Source organism: Melozone crissalis, unplaced genomic scaffold (genome assembly GCF_028551555.1).
Source record: "Melozone crissalis strain CALT ecotype California unplaced genomic scaffold, PUWL_Pcris_2 ptg000068l_1, whole genome shotgun sequence".
In the NCBI taxonomy this organism is placed as follows: domain Eukaryota; kingdom Metazoa; phylum Chordata; class Aves; order Passeriformes; family Passerellidae; genus Melozone; species Melozone crissalis.
Window position 1 is genome coordinate 11,947,663 of NW_026535846.1, and position 24,494 is coordinate 11,972,156.

Below are 24,494 nucleotides of genomic sequence, written 5' to 3' on the forward strand. Positions count from 1 at the left end.
CGTGCAGGGACACAGTGAAATAGGGGTGTTCTTCTGACATCAACCAAGGCTGCACTGACATGCCAAGGTAGAAATAATAACAGTAAGGCTTCCTAATGAAACTGCTTAAACACCTTCCCACTAGTTTCTCCAATGAAAAGGTGGCACATTGGATTGTGTATTGTGTCAATTACTCACACTTCAGCTTGCACATGGTATAAACTGTGCCCCTGGTGTCCCACAGCCACTTCATTCCACCCCTCCGCTGCCCCAGACACTCGAGCCAAGCATCCTCCCAGTCCCCTGCATGGCCATGGATCCCATGGGGTTGGGGAATGATGGCATTATTGGGAGGTTTCACCAAAGATGGAAGCAGGATTTTGCTGACATAGGGTAGGAAAACCAGGAGCAAGGCCTCTTCCTCTCTGCTCCAGCTGACTCCCCAAAGGTGCCAGCTCCCTGTGATTCCCAGCACAGCCAGCAGCACTTTCTGGTGGCAGCAGTGTGTGAGTGCTGCTGGCAAGTCCTTCCTGACAGCCGCCCTCCCAGGTGCTTCCTGACATCTGCCTGGAGCTGCCATGTCATCTCTGCCTCCCAGCTGTCCCCTCTCTTGTTGACTACAGAGCTGTGCTCACAGGAGCTTTTGTAACTTCACTCTGCATCTGGCTGCCAACACCTCTGCAGTGGGGACCTGGCTGTCCATCCTCTGCTGCTGGAAGGGACTAACTGGGAACAACAGGACAGCCCTTAAAGCTGAGTCACTGCATAAACCTGTGGCTACACTTTGGGCATTAGGCAGAGAAAGCAGCAGACTGTGTTTTGGCCTCAGTCACAGCAAATTTTCAGCCATGCACAGATTAAGAGTGATATGACTCACAGCAGGGACTAGTATTTTTAAAAGCAGAAGCATTTAAGTTGAAAAAGCATGTGGCATTTAACAGGGCTTTTCTTTTCTAATGTTAATTTTAAAGGGTAATTTGTTTAAACCTACAGGCTTTTGGAGAACTTAGGAGATCCTGAAAAGCTGAAGCAATTAACAACTCTTTGAAATGTGATGTGCAATTTTTGGAGCTGTGCAGATTTAAATCAGAGGATCTGGATGTGCTTGGCAGCCTGACCTGGATACACCCCAGACCTGTGCTCACTGGCAGGATAAATAGAAGCTCTTAGGAGCTATTTGGCATTAGAGACACAGTAAGTGCATGTCTGGAGGCTTAGCTCACACCACCCCTGATGAGGGCTGCAAGTTCAAGTGCCAGACTTTGTACTGAACCAAGGCAAATGCTCGGCAGTGCTGAACTTCTTGGGGGTGATATCTGCCTTGGAGTGTCAGCTTTCCCAACTGCTGCTGCAAGAGCTGTCATTTCTCATCCATCAGTGCTCACAGTGGCAATCTTTGCTCAGGGAGAAATACCAATGTGTAATACTCTGAGTGTTGTCCATGTGCAAGTCTTACAAGCAATAGTGCACTGCACCAGCAAAACAGAGAAGGCATTTCCCAGTGTAAATGCATCTGTCTGGGACAGCCACTGTCTCAGCTCCTCTGCCACAGATCACATCCCCCATTGACATCCTCACAAAGTGCCCAAGAGAAGGCTGCCTACACATTTTGAAACAAAAATTATTTTTCTCTTTTGCATAGAAGGGTTTACCTTTATTTCAGAGTAACTGGTAAACTTGTATCTCAAACCTGCACCAGCAATAACAACCCAAGAGCAACAACTCAGCGTCAACAAAGGCAAAACAGTAGGAAGGTGGTTACTGAATATCCCTAATTCCATCCAGCCTCCAAAGGGCAGCAGACTCCAATCCCTACCAGAGCTACTTTGAAATTTGTATTCATGGGCAGCTTGTACTGACACATAATCTGTCAGCAAGTTTTCATGGTGGTTTCTGAAGTGAATGGGAAAAGAACAGGCATCACATTTGTAACAGGACGGCTGCAGTGCTCTTGCCACTCCCATTTCCCTCAGAAGACACTGCTCAAAAGGCAGCTAAGCAATGCCAGGAACCATGATAGATTAAAATAAAACCTTTCCCATAGCCTTTTGTTTCTTATCAAGTTTCTTGGTAATGGTGTGGCCATGCAGCACTTGCAGACACCAGCAGCACAAAGACCATGGAAGGATGAACTGTCTGGCCACACATGATACCCCCAAACACATCACTGCCCCAGGGCTTGTGTCCCTCCATGGCCCCCTCTTCTACTCCTGCACTGCCTTTTATCGCATTGAAGGCTTCATTCTGACTCACTTCCTCTGCAACTCTCAAATTGCTGCTCTATCTGCCCCTTGGAATTGTCAAGGGAAAGACAGATTGCTGTTATCTGAGCCTGATTGTCTCATTTAAAAGGTAAGTTAATGATGGTACAGGTCCCCACTTTAATTACTGGCTACATCCATCTTGGAGTGGTTAATTCTTGGCAGCTTTTCAAGAAATTCACTCTGCTGAGTATATACAGGTGTAGGGCCTGGCAAAAGAGCTGCCTTGATGCTTCACTGGCAGGACCATCTCTAAAGTCTATACACACACTTCTAACACTCCTATCCTCTGCCTTTTCTTTGTTTTCTCTTATTAACAGACTAAGGCAGCTTAGTATTTCTGTCATTGATTTATGTGCAGGCATATACACCCAAGTCTGTGCACATTCCACACCCAGAAAAGCCTGAGAAAATGGGAGTTGTGCAGGATGCTTTCCTGGAACAGGTGTCTTACATTATGCCTAACTAAATAAATACAGGACATGTAATGAAATAAATGGCCCTAGAAGATAACACTAAGTCAGCTTTTCACATAAACAGCACCTTTTCTTATTAAGGAAGAATTGCTTCATCAAAGTGAGCCCAGGCAGCCAGTGAGTATTTCCACTCAGCAGCCGTGCAGTCCCTGAGAATCACATCAGGGTTTAGCAGCATCTCAGTCTGTGTGGAGCTACAGGAACCAGTCCAGCCCAGCCTGACAGCAAGGTCCATGCCTCTCACCCCTGGGCATTCTCCCAGCCTCCAAGACGAGCGTGACCCTACCTGTGCCATCTTCCAGATGTCCAAAGTTACAGATCTGGCTGATGTTGCGCACCCAGATCTGCATCTCCTCCTCAGTCTTGGCTACCAGGTAGAAGGTGCGGTAGGTGGTCCTCACAATGAAGACAAAGTTGTTCTGGAACTCCTTCCTGATGAAGTTGGGCCCCGAGTGCTTGAGCACCTGGCACTCGTTGAGGTCGATGGTGCGGATGGGCTTCCTGGAGTGGCTGTTCCTGTAGTACTCCAGCACGTCGGGGTTCCCGCTCATGCGGCCCCTGCGCAGCACGAACCAGCGCTTCCGCCAGGCCTGCGGGGGCAAAACAGCTTCAGAGCCAAACTCCACTGCAGCAGCCACCACACACAGCACCTGCAGGGCTTCACAGGGCCCCTCAGCTCATGGAACCCAGGCATCAACCCAGCGCTGCCAAGCCCGTCACTAAACCATGCTCCTGAACATCCCACCTGCATGAGTGTTCCAGAATTCCAGGGATGGTGACTCCACCTGTTCCAATGCTTAACAGCCTTTTCAGTGAAGAAATTTTTCCTAATGTTCAACTAAACCTCCCCTGAAACAACCTGAGGCTGTTTTGTCTTGTCCTGCTGCTCATTACCTGGGAGAAGAGTCTGACCCCCACCCGGCCACAACCTTCATTCAGGTAGTTCTAGAGCAATAAGGTCCTCTCTCAGGCCTCTCTTCTCCAGGCTGAACAACCTGAGTTCCTTTAGCTGTTCCTCTTAGGATTTGTGCTCCATGCTTATTTTCTTTCAGGTTTTATACTTGTTCTGATAAGCTTGCCAAATTACAATTTTTATTTGATGCACTTGCTATCAGCTTGCATTGGAGATTGGAGAACAGGCAGAAGGCTGTCCCTGGGAGGTCAAGAACAACATTTTCCCTTCCCCTCACCCCACCAGTATGATGCAGTCAAAATGATCCAATACATCATCTCATCCATAGAAAAGAGAACACTTTTTTTTTTGTAAAACAAAAATACCAAGAACTGCACATTCCTGGAAACAAGTGCCTTTTGCCCAGCAAAGCCTAGAGCTCCAGATACCCTGTGCAGCTTCCCTCCTATGGTTTTCAGTGCTATTACAAAGCTGTTTATGAGCTGCCAATTACTTCTGAAAGCCCAGAACAAACCCCTGAGTGAGCTGTAGTGCTAAAAACAGAAAGCTTCAGCATCTTACAAAAGGACAATTATTTACACAGGCGCTGTCAAGCTGAAGCAAACCTGGCAAGCACTGATGTTTTCTGACACTTGTGACTGAATGTATGGGTCCCATACAGGCTTAAATGAAGCCCTGCAGCATCACTCTATAAAGCTACATGCCTGTTTCTAGGCACAGATTAATATACTTTCCCCTTTTTTATCCAGCAGCTGCTTTTGTTCATCAACAGTGTAAGCACCTCTGTGTTGATTACAGCTGTCACCAACACCTACTCTGGGCCAGAAGAAATCAATCCTGATCTCTGTCCCACAGGGAAAAGCCAAAATAAGACATCAGGACATTTGCCCTTGCCAAACTCCATAAAAACTGTTGGCTATGTCATGCGCAAACCAGCCAGGCCAGGGAGCAGCCAAAGCTCAGGCTGCAGCTGCCCCAGCTCTGATGGAAACCTGGGGAATGTGCAGGGGCTCATTTAAACTGCACAGACCCTGGCTGCTCCACCTGCCTTCACTGCAGTTAAAGTTCATTGAAAGGAACATCTGAACAACCACTACCACAACCTCCCTACCCGAAACTTACCCGAGAACGCTGTGAAAGGACTTGGTCACAACGATGTAAATCTGGGTGGTAGCTTGGGTTTCAGTTAAAAATCACACTCATTTTGCAAAGAGTGGATCTGTCAGTTTAAAGACAGGCAACCATTCAATTTTAAGACAAAATCCCTGAGTTCAGGCTGCTTTCAGTAAGATGTAAGAGTTTTCACTTGCACCGTTTAAGATAATCTAAGCACTACAGATTTTGCTCATGCTGAGTTCCCATAGGCATGGTGATAGCAAAAATGAGCAACAAAGGAATATTAACAATTGTTATGTCAAGAAAAAATAATTTATTTTTGTACTCAAAATAATTTATTTGGGTTTTTTTACAGTGAAGTCAGCTTTTCACAGCTGTCAATTATTCACCCAAAAATTTATCTTAGTAATTCTGTTCAGCCTGGCAGTACCTCAATCTCTTTTGAAAGCAAATGATTCTTCAAATACAGAGAAGAGAGAATGAAATATCATGGGAAAAGCTCTTGCAAGCTTGTGTATGGGAGGAGCATACAGACTGGGGCATCACATCAGGAATAAAGAGGAAAAAGATGGGGTGCAAAGTGTATTGCACAAAGAAAATTAAGTCCTGCCCCCACTGACCCATTAAAGTTCGAAAGTTATTTGTTCTCTGCTGGAAATAGTTAGAGGCAACAGGTAACTGACACATCTTAGGCAAGCATAATGTTGTGGAAAACAGGGAAAAGGAGAAAAATGAAACAGAAAGAAAAGAAAAATGTTTAATGGAGAAGGAACTTTCTAGACTAGCCAGATACCACACTGGAACATGGGCCAACAGGTACCTCATGTATGGTACCAAAAATGGTATCTCTGTCACCTGCAATCCAAGTCCTGCACAGGCTCAATGCACTCCCCACAGATGGCTCAGGACATAAAGGTCACATCTCCTAACACACCCTCACCTGTAAACAACCACAGAGAAAAGTTCCAGAAGATGTGAGACAAACAAGAACTGCTTCCCAGAGAAGCAGACTGCTAAGGCAGTAAGGTGAAAACTCCCACTAGCTTTACCACAAAACCACCTCTTTTTTTGTTTTTTTTTTCCCTCCCAAAGCTGCCAGCCTTGCAGCTTAAATACACCTGACTCCTGCTGATGGAAATGGGATAGAAATCCCCTGCATCTGAGCAAGCTGAGGATGGAAGGGATGGGGGAGCAGCTGCTGCCTGGCACCCAGCTGGGGAAAGGTCAGGGCTACCTGCTGCTGGCTGCTACAACACCCCAAGGCAGGACAGCCCAGTGCCTGATTTCACTTCCAAGCACTTTGGTTTTCATGATTCTAAAGGAGTGTGTAGGCTGCCTTTAGCACAACCCAGGCAGCTGGTGAGAGAACAGAGAAAACTGCTGCTGTGCTTGGGGGAAAGCCCATGGTACCTCCATGAGGAGGCAAGGCTGGCTGGGGTCTGTATGAGGAGCTGCTGCTAACTTGGGGACACAGCCTGAGCAGCTTTGTCATGGGGCTGGCCCTGCCAGGCTGGACATGGAGAGGTGCCCTGTCAGAGAGCTCATGATGGGAAAGGAGAGCAGGGCTGGGTCTCTGGGAGAGAACAGCAGCTATCACAGCTGAGCAGCCGTGAGAGCAGGGCTGAGGGGAAACAATGGCAGATGGCTGCCCAGATCTGCAGGGTGGGCCCCACTCCTCTCCCACAGGGCGGCCTCAACACCTTCCCCAGGCCTGCGGCAGGGCCCAGGCAGCCAAGCCGCCCTGGGCAGCTGAAAAACAAACAGATTGTTCTTGTGGGGGTTACACAGACACATGCAGGAAAGGAGGGGCACAGTGAGACAGAAGAACTGCCCTTTGGTGGTACAACAAGCTCAGGCCAGTCAACAGCCCTTGGGTGGCACCATGGAATGTCCCAAACATTGATGTGCTCTTGGCCTCATGGAGCTACAGGGACCTGTTGTCATCTTATCACAGGGGCTCCATGCTGTTTTCTCCTTGCAAAAATTCCATACCTTCTTGGTGTTTTCTCATGGGCACTCCTCAGCACAGTGACTCATTCCTCTTCACAAAGCAGCCAACTAACTCCAGTTCCCTTCTCAAGCAGCCACCCAACTCTTTTATAGCACTCTTCTTCTCACTGGTTACAGCTGTGGCCTGGTAAAGTCAAGCCTGTTCCTAATCTTTGATAACTGACCCAGGTGCAACTCCTAAGGGGTAAGATTACTTTCTACACTATCTTTATTTTATTATATTCTATCCCACTACAGGGAGCAAAGCAAATATTGGCTGTGCTGCCAACCACTGCAGAGCCTGCAGCACAGGGCAGGGAGAGGCACAGAGGGATGGCAGCCGGGGCCAGCAGCGCAGGTGAATCAACATTTGCACACTTTTAAGCACTCAAGCCCTCTTGAAATGAGGTGCCATGGCAGAGTAGCAGTGGTGTGGGACAATGGAGAGTGTGCTGGAACCACCTGGTAAGCTCACCTGCTGCCATGTGCCAGGGATGTTCTATGTCTGACACCAAAGAGGGAGCAAAAGCAGCAGACACTGCCTCACCCAACACTGGGAAATGGGGAGTGCTGCCAGCCCACAGCCTTGGCTGGACACAGGCATTCAGCACCAGGGAGGGCGCAGAAGGGTGGGAGGAGATGAGAACACCTCTTCCCTGGGTGCTTGCTCTTAACATCAGCTTCATTGTACCATCAAACTGCATCTGCACACGCCCCAGCTCTCTGGGCTCCTTTTTCTGTCCTCCACTTTCTAAGGAAAAAGTGGCATCAGCTGCCGACATGACACAGTTACCTGTGTGGGTGGGGTTGAAGGACCATCTTTTGCACATCCTCTCATATTTGACCTATCCAGTCCCATCACTGCCTCCCCAGACTAATTTCCATTCTGAAACTTTCCCCAGTATGTGCCTTTACTCACAAAATGTTGGCTCCAAACCCTTTTGCTTTTCCTACAATGCTGAGTGACAGTGCACAGGGTTTTTGGACAGGAGCAGGTTTGCCACTGCCAATACACAGGACTTGCCCTGTTCTCTGGCATAGGCAAAGCAGGGGTTTTGGTTCTGGCACACCTTGCAGCAGGAGGCTCTTATCCCTGAGTCAAATATGCTCTCCTCATTTTCCTGCATTTGCCTGCAATCTGCTGTACACCTCCTTTCCCCAGGGTAAGGGATGCAGCACACTGGGGTCACTGGGAGCCCAGCAGTGACAAGCCCTGGCCAGACCAGTCATCAGCAGCAGTTTCATCTCTCAGGGCCTCAGCAGCTCACACATCCTTGTGCAGAGGCTGCTTGGCCCCTCACAGTCCCTGTCCCTGTCTCCAGTCCCCAGCCACACGGCGGAGCAGGGTGGGTTTTACACAGCTGTACATCCTCATTAGTTTCCTTTTTACCATTTTCCAGCCCAAGGCTGCCTCCTCCTTTTCCAGTGTCTGCTGAGGGTGTTGGTACCAGGCTTAGAGAGACCCTGGGAGCCCTGCAGTGGCTTGAGGCCAGTGGGGACACCCAAGGAGGCAGCAGGGCCAGGGTGGCTGGGCTGTGGTGAGGAGGGATTTATTTCAGCTGGTCAGAGCCAATAAAATCTGCCAATATTTAGTCTAGAGCTGCACATGCTGCCAAATTTACAAGAATGTGGATCAGTTTAAGGTGAAAGACTGCACTCCCATGGCTGAGATGAAGCACTTACTTCAAGAGGTACTGATTCCTGGCACTCAGCTTAGGCTCCTCAATCACACTATGGAAAGGTTCTATGCATCCAGGCTATTCCATCCAAACTATTACATTTATTTTTGGGCTCCTGAAATCATTATTTTCTTGATGAAGGAGTGATAGGAAGATTAGAAGTTTACACGTCCTCAAAAGCCTTGTGGGCACTAGAGAGAAGGCTGTATCAGGCAAACACAACTATCATCAGACAAGAGCCAACATCAATCTAGAACAATTTTCATCTGCCCTTCGTAAGTGAAACAGTTCAATGCCAAAAGAAAGAAAGAATTTGCAGCAGCATTGGTTGGCTGCCAGCACATTCCTTTGTGTAACACAAGCTATCAGTGTTTTCATCTTGCCCCATAATTTCTGACTTTGGGAATTCCAGAGTCACATCTAAAAGAAAGAGGAACAGTTCTGTTTCCATTTCAGTAGGGTTTCCAAGAAAGAGATTGCTCCTTCCACAATCTGACGTCTGCTTCTGCTGCATGAGTGGTGTGAGGTTTAGAGGGCTGCTCTTACATGTGAGCATTTGCTCTACCTCAGCACTGTCTGCCAAAAGACATGAGCAAACCTGTTCTGAGCTGGAAAACAGCTGGCTAGTGAACAGGGCAGAATGAAAGCTGAAAAGGTTTAGCCAAGGACCTTCATCGCTTACCTTCTGCCTGAGGACCATGTTCTCATTTGTTTGTACAACATATCCAGTATTTGAGATCTAAATAATTTATCAGAGGACATACAAGCTCAGTGAGGTAAATTGACCTGAAATTTAATTTGCCCTGTGAGTTTTGATTTTTTTCTGGTTTTAAAAACAAAACACAGAACAACCAACAAACCAAACGTGAAATTCTTGACCAGCTATATTAATGCTTACAACTCCCCCATGAGGATAATCTTCATTTTACAGAATGCAGCAAAGGGGATGGCAGGGTGAAGCAGAAAGAAAGGTGGCTGTGGGCTGGTTCCTTGCCTGCCTCGTGGCCTTGCAGGCAGGACAGGCTGCAAGGATGTGGCACAGGACATGTGCTGATCCCCATGCCTGCTGCAGGGCCTCTGGTACTCAAAGAAGAGTTTGACACTCTCTGATAGGAACGACTGCAAAAGGCTTGAGTATTGGGAACTGCTCTCATCCTGCAAAATCCCTTGGAGAGGGGAAAGCAGCAAATCCCACCAGAGAAGGGTTTGGCATGGCTTCTCTCCCACAGCTGGGTGAGGGCTGGGAGCTTCAGCGCACAGTGCCCCTCCTGCCACCCACTGTGGGCCCACAGCTTAAACCACCACCCTCGGGGCAAGAGAACCAGCAGAGCTGCAGGATGATAGTCCCATGGGAGTGCCAGCCCTTGAGACAAGTTTTCATAGCTTGTCTTTTTTAAAGAACAGTTTTTAAACATATTCCTGTGGAAAAAAGAAGTTAAGCGGAACTTTATAGCATTTCCTATAAAAAGCCCAGAAGAGGAAGTTAAAATTCATATGTAGTCAGGTTTGTAAGGAGCTGATTCTAAGCCCACTGAGCCCATGTATGTTAACAGAGGTTCCCTGCCTGCAGAGCAGGGTCCCTGCAAGAGGAATCTGTGCACTGGCAAGGAGTTGGGACCAGCTCCCAGCAAACATCCTTATGTTCAAAGACATTTTGGGAGCTCTTTGTGCCACTTTGCAGAGCAAAGGGCCAGTTCCATGCAGCACATGCTCACAGAATGTGGGACCCTTGCAGAAGGGCTCACACCTTTGCAGCCTGCAGTGCTTGGCTGTAACACTCGATTTACTCTCAGAAAGCAGATGAAAAAGACCCCCACTCTTAAACCACCCAGCCTGTCCCCCAGCTGGAGTTCTGGTTTTGCTATTTCAGCTGTGGCTGTTGGTCTGCAGCACCTATCAGCTCTGCATAATTAATCTCTCGCTGATGAGGCTGCCTGCTTGTCCCTTCCAGTGTGTCCCTGTGGAGCACTCTGGGAGCAGATGAGCTCACTGCCCATCACTTACTGGTTTAATGCTTCTCTTGGATTTTGTCTCTTGTATTTTCCACTCAGCTCTCACAAATGTCTCCAGTAGTGAGAGGCTGAAACTCATGGTTTATGACTGGGAAAGAAAAATCAATAAATACTCAATTTCAGAGAGGGATACTCCTCCCTTAGGCCCTTCCTCTGCCTCCACGGGCATGTAATTCTATTTAATCTAGAGAATAAAATAAGATATTTTTTGAAGTAATTTTTCTCCCTTGGCTTGGGTGCCTGGAAGTTGAGGGGCATTCTCGATTGTGCTGGAAAGGCATTGGCTCTCCCTCTCCCTGCCTGTTCATGCCCACTGCACCTCTGCTTTCTCAAGGCTGGGGCTCAGCTCTGGTGGGAAAAAGCTCAGAGCTAAGCAGTGTTTCCATATAAAACAACTTTCCACAGAGACTGGCACAAATGCTCTGGCTCACCCTGTGCAAAGGGCTGTCCCACAGCAAGCTCAGGACAGGCTGCAGCCTCACAATGGATTTCCATCTGCCACGTTCTGACTGTGTAGTTTCACAATGACTCTAAATGAACCCTGTTTCAAGAAAGTCACCGTGAGCCCTCAGAGGAGATGTGATGGGTACGTAGTACAGGGGGAAATACCTTCTTCCTTTCGAGGTGATACAGCTATGTTAATTGACTAAAAACACCAGTCAGAAAATTTCCTGCACTTTAAGTGCAACGAGAGCTTTGTAATAAAGCACCTCAGAGGACATCCTGTAGAAGTAGAGACGTGTCCTTTGTTTCTCTTTCTTTACATGACGGAATCTATGGTTTGTGAAGAAAAGATGACACACATTTTAAAAAAAGTAGAACAAAATCCCGCAGTCATATGTTGCCTGCTAACCTAGACACATTGCCATTGCCTGCTCTACATCCTAATCCATAATATTTATGGTGCTTTACATAAACAAACATCTGCATCTGAGTGAGTTGCTGCTATTTAATAAACATAAAGATTCTTTGTTACTCTAATGGGTTTGTTTGGGCATGGAAGGTCAAAGTCATAGGGACCCAAAAACTTGGGAATTTTATGTTCTTAAAATACTTGCAGAAGATAAGAAAATTTCTAAAGGTAAAATCAATAATGAAACCACTTCATTTTGGGGAGGGAGAAAGGAGCCAGACATTTGGACAAAGAAATATAATCTTTTTCACTAATGTGCCCTATCATTTAGTAAGGGCAATAAAGAACTGTGCTCCTGACAGTCATGTTGATGAGAGGTTTTCCCTGAGGGCACTGGAAGGGTGACACAGCATCCCTCTGCTCCTATGCAGGTAGGAATTGCTCACAGGACTCTGTGAGCTGCAGGGGAGCAGCAGTGCTGTGCCCTCCTTGCTTTCCCCATAGATCCTGGTGGGTGGTGTCAAGGGGCTCTCCCACAGAGAGAAAATGTGGGTGTTGTGGTTGTGCTGCCCACAGGGGTCCCTGGAGTTCACAGGGCAGGGTGCTGATGGACTATCTTATCCCACAAGATCTTGCTGTGGGGAAGAGCTCACTGACTGATCCCGGCTACAACAAACACAGCCACAGCGGAAAACCACACAGCTCCACCTCACCCTGATATACGTCAAATGGCCTCACAGGGTCCTGTCCTGAGTCTGCAGGGCAGGCAGGACCTCACTGTCACCCCATCACTTGACAGAGCTCACTGCCCACCACTGTCCTAGGCTACGGAGATGGCTCTAGGCTGATAAAGCCTTGCCTGTGAAACACACAGCAGCAAAACACCCGAGGAGTGGTGGCAGGATGGCAATCCATTTCCAATGTATTTCTTCAGCAGTGACATCCTGCAACAGGCATGGAGCCAATGAGTGCCCTCCCCACTGCCAGCCCAGGGCATCACACCTCTATTCTTCCTCCTATTTTGACAGCAGTGGTGCTGAAATCTTGGAGCTCTCCTTGTGAACAGCTGCCCTGCAAATACATGCAGGCCTCTTTGAGCTCATGTGCAGAAAGCATAATGATCAATCAGTATGGAATTAGTGCTGCCTGCCACCCCAGGGGCTGTGCCCCAAGGGCTTCACCTCCCAGGGACAGGCTTGTGGCCAAGGGGGCTTTGTCAGGAGCACTGAGGGACCAGGGCCAGCCAACAAACCTGACAGCACCCATGGGGCACCAGGAAGAGACAGTTGGTATTAATAAAAAATGAAGTAACTCCCCAGCTGCACTTGGCTGTGGCTCACTGGGACTAACAAGATGGTAAAAACAATCTCACTCACTTTCAGGAAACAACTGGAGTTTTTGTGACTCAGCATCACTGTAAAGCTGTGCCCGAAGTGATCTGCAGAACTGATGTAAAATCAGGCTAAGGAAAAGAAAAGCAGCTATGGTGTGATATCTGCACAGGTCTGGGAACAGCCTTGGCCCCAGGATGGCCACCTTCCATCTGGGCTGCCAGCACTTCTAGTGGACCACCAGCACTCATCAAGAGGATGCAATAGGTGAACAAAAGTCCTGGGTGGAGGGAAGCTGATTTTGGCCAGCTGACTTTGCCCAAGCAGGCACATAGAGCCTGTCCCACCTGTATCCCTGCATGCTGTGATGCCAGGCAGGGGGTACCAAAGTACTGGGCACCAGGGCTGGATTTGACTCACATCATGAGCACTCTCATGAGCAGCCTCATACCTTCTGTTTCATTTTGTCTTCCCTTTTCACTTTTAGTGGGGATGTAAAATAGGTCAGAGCTCAGAGCAGAGTTCCCAGCAGCAGAAGACAGCACTGCAGTGATTATTGCTATTCAAGGACCTCCTCCCACCCAGAGCCCTCTACTTCTCCAGGGCAATTTTCCTTCCCAAGTACTGGCACTGTGACACACTAATTCCTTTAAGCTGCCCCTCAAACGACACCTTCTGACTGCTGCCACATTTCTGCAAGCATTTAAGCTCCCTGACAGTGAAGACTTACAGGCAGGACTCTTTACATGAGGATGTTTACAGCCTCGCCTGCTAGCCAAGAGTTTTAGTTCCATATTCCCTCACAGCATGTTTGTACGTAGCATTTAAAATGACACTGTTATCATCCTGAATGCAGTTTAAGTTTCTGGAGTGCTTTTTTTCACCTTTGAATCCTAAAGCACTTGACAACCAGTACATCATGGTTACAGCCTCCATATGTTGAGATGTGTTCACCTGTCACAGGATACACCTGCCTCTGAAGTTGTGCTGTGTTCCTGACACTCAGACTGCTTCTCCACACACCCACAGGGATGCACTCCCATCTGTGTGTTCAGCCTCAGCCAATCTGCAGGGACACTTTTGCATCTGAAACTCTTCATTAGCTGCATAAGGTGGCAGAGGTTGGTGGACACAGAACTGCTGGTCTGGCTTGATGCCACTCCTCTGGTCAGTTAAAAACCAAAATTTGGATTTCTCAGGATGCAGGATTGGATCTTTTACAGACACAAGTTGAAAACAGAGAGAAAGGAAAAAATACACTGACAGGTCTTCCTGGATTTAACCATTAACTTTGTTTTCTCTAAGTGGAAAAAATGCTGCTGAAGCTTTAAGCTGCCTGATAGGAATTCCTACTTTTACATTAAAAGTACTTGTGTAAAATGGTCTGGAAACTCTTAAGATCCCCCTGGCTTGTTCACAATAAATTCTTTAATACTAACTTAAGGAATAAGATGAAATCTTGAATAGAAGTAAATTCTGATTTCTTAGAATGGCTTTAATTCAAAAGTCTTGCACAGTCTTAAAGGATTTTTGGAAGACTGCACAGATCTTTGAGATCTTAATGAAAAATAGGTTGCTCCAGGTTGTTTAAGAAACAACAGCTCTGAAATACAAATGCCGGATATAAGCATCTGCTGAATAACTGAATAATAACTAAGTCACAGGAGTCTTCAGTCATTTTTGGGAACGAGTATAGGAAAATGTATATACCAAAGGGACTGAAGTTTGGACTAATTTTGAGCAAATTTGCTAAACTAATAGCTTTTATGGAAGGACTCCAAACCTGCTTCGCTAAGGAAAGGAGTAGGGGCTAATCCCCTTTCTTGTCACTCGCAGCACAGTGTGAATACAGATGTGCAAAGCAGTTAAAGAGCAGAAAAAACTGCCTGGAGACTGCGCCCTGCCTCAGGCTATCGGGAGTCCCTCTCCCTCTGTTTTACTTGGAACTGGCAGTTTTCTCAGTATTCTTTACACAAACAGAGCAAATTTTGCTGTTTCACCTTGTTAACTGAACATGTGGTGTGAGGTCAGCAACAGTCGCCAGCCTATCTACAACTGTCTGTGCTCACATGATGCTGCAGCTCCAGCATAAACAGGAAATTGGGCAAAGTGACTCTTTTAGTAAGGGACAACAACACCACTTTTTTTTTCTTTTTTTTAAGTGTTCAGCAACACTCTGTCAGACCTAATGAAGGAAAGCAGAGTAGCCAGCAGGAGCAGAATAAAAGCTGCAAATGTTTAGGCTGTAGCACTTTTGCCTGATCATAACAATGAGGTTCAGGAAACGCCCCCACGTTCAGTGTCCTGCTCAGCTGATCTGGGTACACATGGAGTAAAGAGCTGTATCCTCCACATCCCCTTCAGGACAAATCTGGGCTGCTCTTTTTTACATCCTTATTGACTTCACGGCTGCAAAGACTTTGACCTTTGCACTTCATTTCACTCCTAAAATTGCCTGGAGAAAGGAAGTGTGAGGGAGGCAGGCAGCAAAACAGGGAGGAGGCACACATGTGTGGGAGGACTTGCTCTGGAGAGCAGGTCACTTTTGTTGAAAATAAGAATCAACCTTTCTGCACATATGGACAGAGATAGAAAGAAAAATAGGAATAGGTCCAATCTCACAAGAGCAGCTATATAGTATCCAGATGAGCTCTGGTTTTAGGTGTGAGGAGCAGGGCACTGATTTAATTGCAGGCTCCAAGGTACACTGACTCAGAGATCTCCTCTGGGATCTGTGTATTGGCCTGCAATCAGTCCCGTGGGAACCACCCGGCCTTTGCAGTGACATTTAAACTGCACTGATGCAAATGGCAAAGCTCCCGTTTGTTCCGAGGGGGCCAGGTCCTCCTCTTGACAGGAAGCTTTGAGAAATTCAGAGGTTCCCAAAAATGGAAACATGATATGAAAAAATTATCTGAATAAAGGAAATCTGCCTCTGGACTTATGAGGAGCATTTCTACCAACCACATCAGAGGATGAACTCTCCCTTCGTGGCTCTAGCCTGGGTTTTGCGGGTTGCACACAGGCTGCCCACAACTGATTTTTCTCCAGCCAAAGAGCAAATATCTGCTGGTGACTTGAGGCATGGTAAAAGCCCCTGTGAGGGGGAAGGCAGGCTGCCCCCACAGGTTTTACCCTGGCCATACCTGGTCAGGGCAGGTCGTGTGCAGCACAAACACCCAGCTCTTATAGCCACACGGGCAGAGTGGCAAGCCAGGCACCACGATGAGCTGCCAGGGCTCCTGCAGGAGCAGAGGGTGTTTGGTGCACTGGGAGAGCTGCTGGAATGCAACCAGAACACAAATGAATTATGGGGAAATAAAGTGAAGTTTGGAAGGGTCTGTATTTGTCCCAGAAATGTGGTTTGAGCAATCAGGTCTCTGCAGCCTCCAACTGGAAGCAGTGCTGTGTGATTCAGATGCTCAGCCAAAGCCAGTCATCACTGGCCAGATTCCCTCGGTGAATATTTACAGAAAACAAACCAGACTATAAACTAAGAGTTATTTGTCAGACCTATTTAGTAAATATTATAATTGTATTTAAGAGCACACCAAGTGTGTGGGCAAGGCACAAACCAAAACAGACGGTGGAATGTGCTGGGTGAAGTCTCTACATTGCATATATGCAAGTACTGATGTTTCTGAAAGGGGCTATGTTTAGGTGGCCCATGCTTCCTTTAAAGTGAATTGAGTTGAACCTCAAAACACTGAAGGTAGCTGAAAGTGCTCAATAGCTGCTTTTTGTACCCATTTGTTCATTTCAAAGTACATTATTAGAAAGCCAGATACGTTATGGAATTTATAATTCTATTTTGATTGCGCTTCTGCAGTTTTCACCTGTCTTCTCATCAACTAAATTGTGATGCTTAACCTTTAATTATTCTCTAGGCAGTGTTACATCTCCAGACCTGGGTTTACTTCTTTAAAAGCTGTCTTAAAATAGTCTCTGCTTTATACTTGACAGGAGGCAGAGCTAGTTTTTAAATAGTTTTAGACTTATTTTTTTGTTCTCCTTAGTTTGTGTAAAAGTGGTCATCAGTCACATGGCTCATAATGTACAGCATTCACTGGTTGTCATTTTTTATTTTAAAATACATAAATGTTAGGAAAAATATAAACAATGCTCCTTTTGCCAGGTTTTCTTTTTTTTGTTTAAAAATTCTCTCTGAGTTGTCAGTACTTTTTCTGTTGGTGTTGGGCCCTGCGTGTCATCCAAGGAAAGGAGTTTCAGGATGAAGGGTTTGAAGAAATAGCACCCGGTGAGCTCAGCTTTCCTTTATGTTTTAGGTGTGTTTCACACAGTCAGCTGGTTAAAGTCAGCTCGAGCGTGCAAACACAGCTTGTGTAAACTTCCCATGCTCAGGAGATAACTGCTGAGCTCTGGGAAGGCACTGCTGCTGCCTGTGAAATTCTGCAGGCCTGTGCTGCTTGCCTCAGGGCTCTGCCTTCTTCACAGCAGCCCGTGGAGCAGAATGCTCCAGTGGAGCTGGGAATGAGCAGCAGGGCACAAACCTGGCCTCTGGATTGCACCTGGCTCCTGAGCTGTGCTGCTCCCAGATCCACACAACACCCACAGGGTCAGTGAGTCCAGCTCCTGGCCCTGCACAGCACCATCCTCAAGAGCCACCGTGTGCCTGAGAGCATTGTCCCAACAGTTCCTGAGCTCTGGCAGCCTTGGTGCTGTGACTACTTCCCCAGGGAGCCTGGTCCAGTGCCCAGCCACCCTCTGGGTGAAGAAGCATTCCTTGATATCCAACCTAAACCTACCCTGACACAGCTTCACGTTGTTCTTTGGTTCTCTTACTGGTCACCAGACAGGAGATCAGTGTCTGCATCTCTTTTTACCCTCATGAGGAAGCATCCTCATCATCAGCCCTTTCTCTTCTCACCTCCTGAGACTAGTTCTCCCCATTGCAAATCACATGTAGGTTAAGCTTTTTCAGCCCCCTGTTACTGCTGCAGCTTTTGCCTGGATGTGGAGAGGTGAATGTGGCCAGGGTGGGCATATGCTATAGCTCTGTATATTGAAAAAACTCAGCATGGCAAATAGGGTCCTAAGAGCATATGTAAAGTTTATCTTCATTTCCATGACTTCTCAAACTTCCCTTGCTGAACCAAATGATGAAATCACAACATGTTCAGAAATATTAAATCATTTCCTCAACATCTGATACAACAGGCTGCAGAAGGAAAACAATTACTTCTGGCATGCTGCACACTTTAACACTCTGAATTCTGGCATCCCAGCCTATTTACAGGCTTTCACTCTGATCGCAGCACCATTGAAACAACTGTGGACCATGATTTATTTCATGGGAAATGCCCCAGACTTGCTGAACCCAGCTTTGCCTGGACACTGAGGATCTCAGACCACACAGTGCACAAACTTCAGGATGCCCCAAACCAGCTTCCTCCTGCTGGCCCGTGGGCAGCAGACTGGTGCCACTCAGCAATGTGCCTAAGCCAGCACTGGGCACTGCCCTGCTGTCCCTGTGGTGCAGAAGGCTCAGATTCATTGTGGCACTGAAAGGATGAGGGGTAATGCAAGGACTGCCCTGCCTGGCTGGGCACCCACCTGTGCCTCCCCACTGCCTGCTCTGCCCTGGGTGAGCACCATGGGCAAGGGAAGGGCAGAGTGGGGCTGCTCCTCAGGTCCTCCCTGGTAGGGCTGCTGATGCCAGGGAGAGCAACACCCCCCTAACAGAAGAGAGAGAAAGAGTGAAAACTAAAAGTGCTAATTTCTGCAGAACCCCATGGATTTCACACCCAGAAGCGTTCCTTGCTGCAGGCTGATGAAAATGCAGCCTGCAAGAGGACAAGCCAGCTTTCCTGAGCAGGTGCCTTCTCTTTGGGGTTATGTTCAGTCAGTTGACAGGGATTTGTAATGCAGATTTTTTTGTGAGTACAGCAAGAGTAAAACTCACTGCCAAACTCCACAAATAGTGGAACAGTTTGGGAGTAAAGACAGATTTCAGAAATGAAAGTTCAGCTTGATGTATTGGGAACAACGTGCAATTAATGTGCTCAGCAATGTCTTAAATATGAGCGATGTGGGAGAAGGGTAATAGCTCCCTTTCTATCATTTTTCAACCTGTCAGCACACTAATCTATGAAACACCAAAATCCAGATTCTTAGTAATGTAAACTGGTAAACGTGGTTGAAGGCAGTGATATTGTGCAGCCTATCTGGATCTATGTCTTTTTTAAACAGTATCAGAAGAGTATGTGCTTGTGGGATGGTGAAATAGGATCAATGTTACTGTTACAAAAGTGAGGACAATGAGCCAGCTGGGTTTTTCCACAGGCATTTTCAAAACTACAGCGTTTATTTCTGCTTTTCTGCAACTTCTTCTCTATCTCTTCTCCTCCCTTCCCTATCCTTTTTTTTTTTTTTTTTTTTTTTTTTTTTTTTTTTTTTTTGTGTGGTTTATACACTCTGAGCTACACCCAGAAAATGAGGTCACCAGGGAGCAGTAAGGATGTGGATGCAGACTGTGATGCATCATTTGCTCTGTGCATGCTGCTGGCTGCTTTCTCTCCCCAGGGCTCCCTGGCAGCAGCCAGAGAAGGGACCAGGAAGGAGGAGAAGGCATCGAGACTGGATTGCTCCTGTGCCACTGCCTCTGCTGCTGGTGCTGTATGAACAGGCACTGGGGAAAAACACAGACAGATGGGATGTGCTTCAGGGAGAGCTTTCTTGTGCCCTCCTGGTGTCTGCAGCGAAACAATGAGGGATCCTTCACACCCAGGCTGCTGCATCCCATGGAGGGTAAGGGCTGTAAGGTCTGTCATGCCTCACCCAGCCACCCTCTCCTATGCCAGGGCTGCAGGCAAATGGGGAATATGAAGAACTGCACAAGCTCCTTGGCCATCCCCTTTCCTGCTGGTTCCCCTGCCTCCCCTTAGTGTGAGCTGTGCCCTCCCAGCCAGTCACGGCAGGACAATGCCACCACCTTTGTGCACAGTCACCTGCACACGTTCTGCGCTGAGGGAGACACCTGTACACTTGTCCCCCCTGTGTCCTGATGTCTGGGGAGACCCTGAAGCACATCCAGGGCATCTGAAGCACATGTGACTCAGCCCCAGGAGGCTGCAGTGAGGGATGCTCAGGATGATGCCACCCCGACCAGCTGGTGAGGCCAGGCTGCTGTGCTGGGATGAAAGGCCCATGTCCCCTTGGCCATGACCAAGGTGTGTTCTGCTTTCCTCTGATGGGAAGAGTTGGTCAATTTGCTTTAAAACCATACCTCAGCCAGCCCAAATTCTACAGATCTTCAAAGCCAAAAGTGTACAGCCATCTGCCTAGTCTGCAGTGCTTGCACATGCTTCTGAAGGAAGCAAATGCAAGTGTGGCTGATGCTAATACTCGAACTGCTTGAATGCTGTCAACTTGAATTGCAAAATAGGAGCTGAAGTGAAATTCCAGCTGCCTTGGAGTTCCTCTGCTGAATTTTGAAATAATTTTCAGTTTTGAAGTGGGTTTTATTGCTTCTAATCCTATAGGAAAGATTAATGAAGACTGAGAAACCAGCAGCAGAAATGCCAAGACAGCATTACTCACTAAGATCTGCTCCAACCAAAATGCAGGCTCATAAAAATTCAAAGCTCTCCATAGATCAGCTGAATGTGCAAGCAGAGTTGATGCACAGGGCTCTCCTCCTGTGTTGAGGACATTGCACTCCCAGTCACTGCTGAGTTCTCCTCTTCCTCTCACCAATGATGCCCCAGCCACAGAATGGTTAAATACCTGAAGGTTTGTGCCCAGCAATGTGCTTTCCGCTCATTTCAAAGAGTGCAAACCCTGCACAGTCAGTGCCTTCACACTGGCAGGCACTGACTGTGCAGGATTTGCACTCTCTGACACAAGCTGAAAGCAGGAAAGCCCTGCTCAGAGCATTTATCTTGGGGAGGGTGTGGAGACAGACACATCACAACAAAGAAACCATGTGCAACATCCTTGGCTCTGCACTGGAGCTACAGTGCTCAGCCTGTTAGACAAAAGCAAAGCAGAATTTCCCTGTGGAAATTCAGTCTTCAGCTGAAATGTGGTGCTTGGGAGCCATGCAGATTATTCTTTTTATAACAGGTCTCAAATCCACTTCTGTTTTAGCAGGCAATGTTCTGCTCCCTGGCTCTGCCATTTAGGCTCCTGCCTGATGTTATTTTAGGAGTGACAGCATGTGGGTATCAACAGGCCTGTTGGTGCTTGTAGGTAATGATGGGAGAAGGGATGCAGGCTTTCTTTAGAGAGGTCACTTCAAGGGTGTTTATGTTCTAGGAGCAAAGCAAGACCACAGAATAGTAAGTGTTTTCAAAGGCAGAGGTAAAGTGAGAGCTAAAAAGAGAGAGTAGGGGAGTCCCAATGGGCAAGAAGACTGGAAAGGCAGAAATGGGAGGAGCAGGAAAGCTGAAGGAAGAAGGACAAATTAAAAAAGAACTGTGGGGACCATGCAGAGAATGGAGGGGAGGATGTCACAGAGGAGCAGCTTCATCCCCAGCAGCTCCCACACAGCACAACCTGCAGAAAGCTGACAGTAAACCCCTGCTCCTAGCATGAGGAAGGCACAGCTCCTCCAGCAAGGGCTTCTCAAAATGAGACCTAGTTTTTGCTAGGGGTGGAGTAGCCCCATCACACTCTGAATCATCGGCCCTGGGCTGGCCATTGTGTGCATTGTTAGGAGGTGTCTCCTCAGCGAAAGCCAAGCAGAAAAGCCAGCAAAGCAACAGGAGGGAAGAGGCCGTTACTGAAATCCTATGAGGACAGTGAGGAATGATGACAGACAATGCCTCACATCCCTGCTGCCATTGCAGGAGCTGCCAGTGCAACAGCACAGTGCCCAAAGCAGGGTGTGACAGGCACAGCTGGCCTGGGCAGCTCACAGCTGGCACCTCTGGCTGCTGCTAAAGAACTGCAGAGAGCCCTAGAAACCTCCTGTTTTGCTAGTGCACTGCAAGCAGAGGGCAAGAGCTAATCAGGAGCTGTGCTAATTAAGCTGCCTACTGCTGGGAGAGGATGGGGATGTGGCTGGATGCCAACAGTAATATGGTAGGCGGGACCGGAGGGCTCCGCTGACTCCCAGGGAAAGTCTGCTTTGGTAACCCGGTCCTTACGCATTTTCTTCCCTCTCCTGGGGTTGCTGGTGGAACGATACAGCCCCTGAAGCCTTTTCAGAGCCCTGGAGGGGCTCCTGGAGGGACACGGGCAGCAGCCCCTGGTCCTGGCAGGAGGGCAGAGCTCAGTGGGAGCAGCCGCTGGGCCCGCGTCCCCTCTGCTCAGCCCCGCCGTGGGCTGGGGCTGCTGCTGCTGGCACAGCTACAGCCTCGTGTTTTTTGACCTTTTACTCTTCCAGAGATAGAAATGGGATTTGTCTGAGGCTTGGAATAACTTCCTGTGATTGTGCTGGAGAGGGCTAGTCTGGCTCGCTAGATAGCTGTGTCTGTCGGGCTGGCTCAGAACGGAGAGAGCCTCTGCTCTGACCGAGCTGGAGACAGATTTAAAGGAGCCCAAAGACACAGCTGGGCCTTAGAGAAAAATAAGCTGAGAGCATTATACATTGTCCCCAGAAGGACAACTGGGCTTGGGCTGTTTCTGGCATTAGCCATTACTGGAGAACCACAAACAACCCTGAAGCAAATGGTGTCTGTGTTTTCATAGTGATTCCTCACATGGTAACTTATAAATCCTCTCTGGATCAGTGATGAGTGTGTGTCTGCGTGTGTGGGAAAGTAGGTAATGGTCTGAAAATTGATCCTTTGGGATGATGAGAGCAGGCAATGGCTGTACAAGCCTCCCCCTCCTCCTCAGCCATTCCTCTGCCCCTGCTCCAGCACAGCCAGTGACACTGGGCAGCCACTGAGGCTAAACTCATCTTTTTTTTCCTGCATCTTTTGATGCCCTTCTGCATCTCTTTTGTTCCATCTTAAACTGACTTGTAGCAGCCTTTACAGGTGACATTGACAGATTAGACGTTTTCAGCACAACATTCAACAGATCTGTTGGGATCTCCCAAAGAATTAAGGAAATGTACTTCAAACAAAGCCTTTTCTAAGCAAGCCTTTAGTTGTTTCTTGTATTTTACTCATCAGTACTCAAAATCACTATGTACAAGATGTGTGCTAGTGCATTCCTGTGTGACTCACTCACAGCCTGGCTGCCTCTGACTCTCCTTTCTTGAAGTCTGGAGTAGGATACTGATATTCCTTTGAACAACTGAAGATAAAGCACCTGGTGGGCAGGATCCTTGACTGAAAATGGTAATTCTGTACTCTTCTGGCCACCGGCAGTGCCAGCTGGAGATCCCCTGGCACACTCCAAGGAACACTCAGGCTATGTCCAGCCCAGCCATCAGCCCCTTCCCCTCCGGACTGGGTCACCTTGCTGGAGGTGTGAGCCTCCCTCCTTGGCACTGCTTGGACAGGACAGGGAAAACAGCTCTCCCAGGGCTGCAGCTGGAGCTGGAGCTGTGCTGTTCCCAGCACCAGTGAGTTTCATAATGAGTAAGAAATAAAAATTTGGATCTTCCTGCCCAGCAAAAGCAGAGCTGTCCCAAAGCCAAGTCACGTTTCTGTTGCAAACAAGTCCGAACACAAAAGTTCAAGACACTTAACACTTCTGTGCAAAGACACCATTCACAGGTTTTCAGCCTCAGGGGAATTCAGGGTGTTAGTGATACGTATCAGCAAATGTGATTTATAATGTAATTGTACAATACAGTAAGAGGGTAACCCTTGAGCCTGTGAGCCTCAGTCACAGCCAGCAGCAGAAGGAAGCACTGCTGGACTGCACTGTTTATCTGTTTGCATCAAGTTCTGGCTCCAACATATATTTCACTTACTGCTTTCTACATAGAAAGTGTCAAACAAACTGGAATTTTGAATAAGTTTTTATAAAAAGAAATTTGCAACCCAAACAGTGAAAAATTAGCAAAGAAAACCCACCTAGTTTATTTGTAGGTAATTTAATATAATTCATTAATTTAAAACCCTTTTAAAAGTGTTTAAATGCTTTTGTATATTTTTCCAATTCTATTCAAATGCAACTTGCTTCAAGTCACACCCTTGCTGGGGGAGAGCAAACTTTTCACAGTGATACCTCTTTAACAAAAAAATTGTAACATAAAGAACATGAGTAATTGTATATTAAACTACAGCAATGCCTTGATATTTATGGATGGAGATAAAGCATGCTTGTTAGCAGAAATAAGCACTACATTTATCCTAAAAACTTCACTTAATGGTAAATCACTGCACATCAGCTAATGAAACTGTATTTCAAGGAAATAAAAGAAAAAGCTCCTGTGGCAAAAAAAAAGGACTAAGAAATCTCAATTCAATTCAAAGATTTATACCTTCTCATTTAATATCATAAAAATCTGTGTTAACACTATGTGAATTAATGCTCTTTATAGGGAAATTTCCTCAGGATGACTGGACTAGACTGGGGAAGTATCATGAGGGGGAGCTGTTGAAATTAAAAATAAAACTACTAGTGCTCTTAGACTGAGCAGAACTTGCAGCCTGTGATCAGTGGTGCTGCATGCAATGCTCTTTTCCTACCACAGTCATGTAGGTCAAAAAGACAGTGATGGACTGCCACAACACAGAGCATCTGTTAACCCACACATTAAAAGGTATCCGAGGGCTAAGTCATTAATCTTTCTCACCCCACCTTATTTCCAACAACTGAACTCAGGTATTTTACTTGTGGTACAGCAGGCAGCTACCAGAAGTTTTCCCAAGGACTCTGAGAATAATGCACATTAACAGAGTCTTTGGAGCTTCTCATGCACGTGGGATTTCCCTGGGCTCTCAGTGTTCACAGACTCTGAGCTGTGGCTACAGCCACAACTCAAACACAGACAGAGTTTGATCTAAGAGCAAACATGC

General features: G+C 47.3%; 1 protein-coding gene across 2 annotated transcripts in view; it reads right to left on the minus strand.

Moving 5' to 3' along the window:
* GAB3 (GRB2 associated binding protein 3) overlaps positions 1–24,494 on the minus strand; it is a 61,901-nt gene that overhangs the window by 15,026 nt on the left and 22,381 nt on the right. For both annotated transcript variants that reach the window (XM_054289801.1, XM_054289800.1), the window contains exon 2: positions 3,003–3,306. In XM_054289801.1, the coding sequence (XP_054145776.1) occupies positions 3,003–3,306 (304 nt within the window). The remainder of the gene's footprint in view (positions 1–3,002; positions 3,307–24,494) is intronic.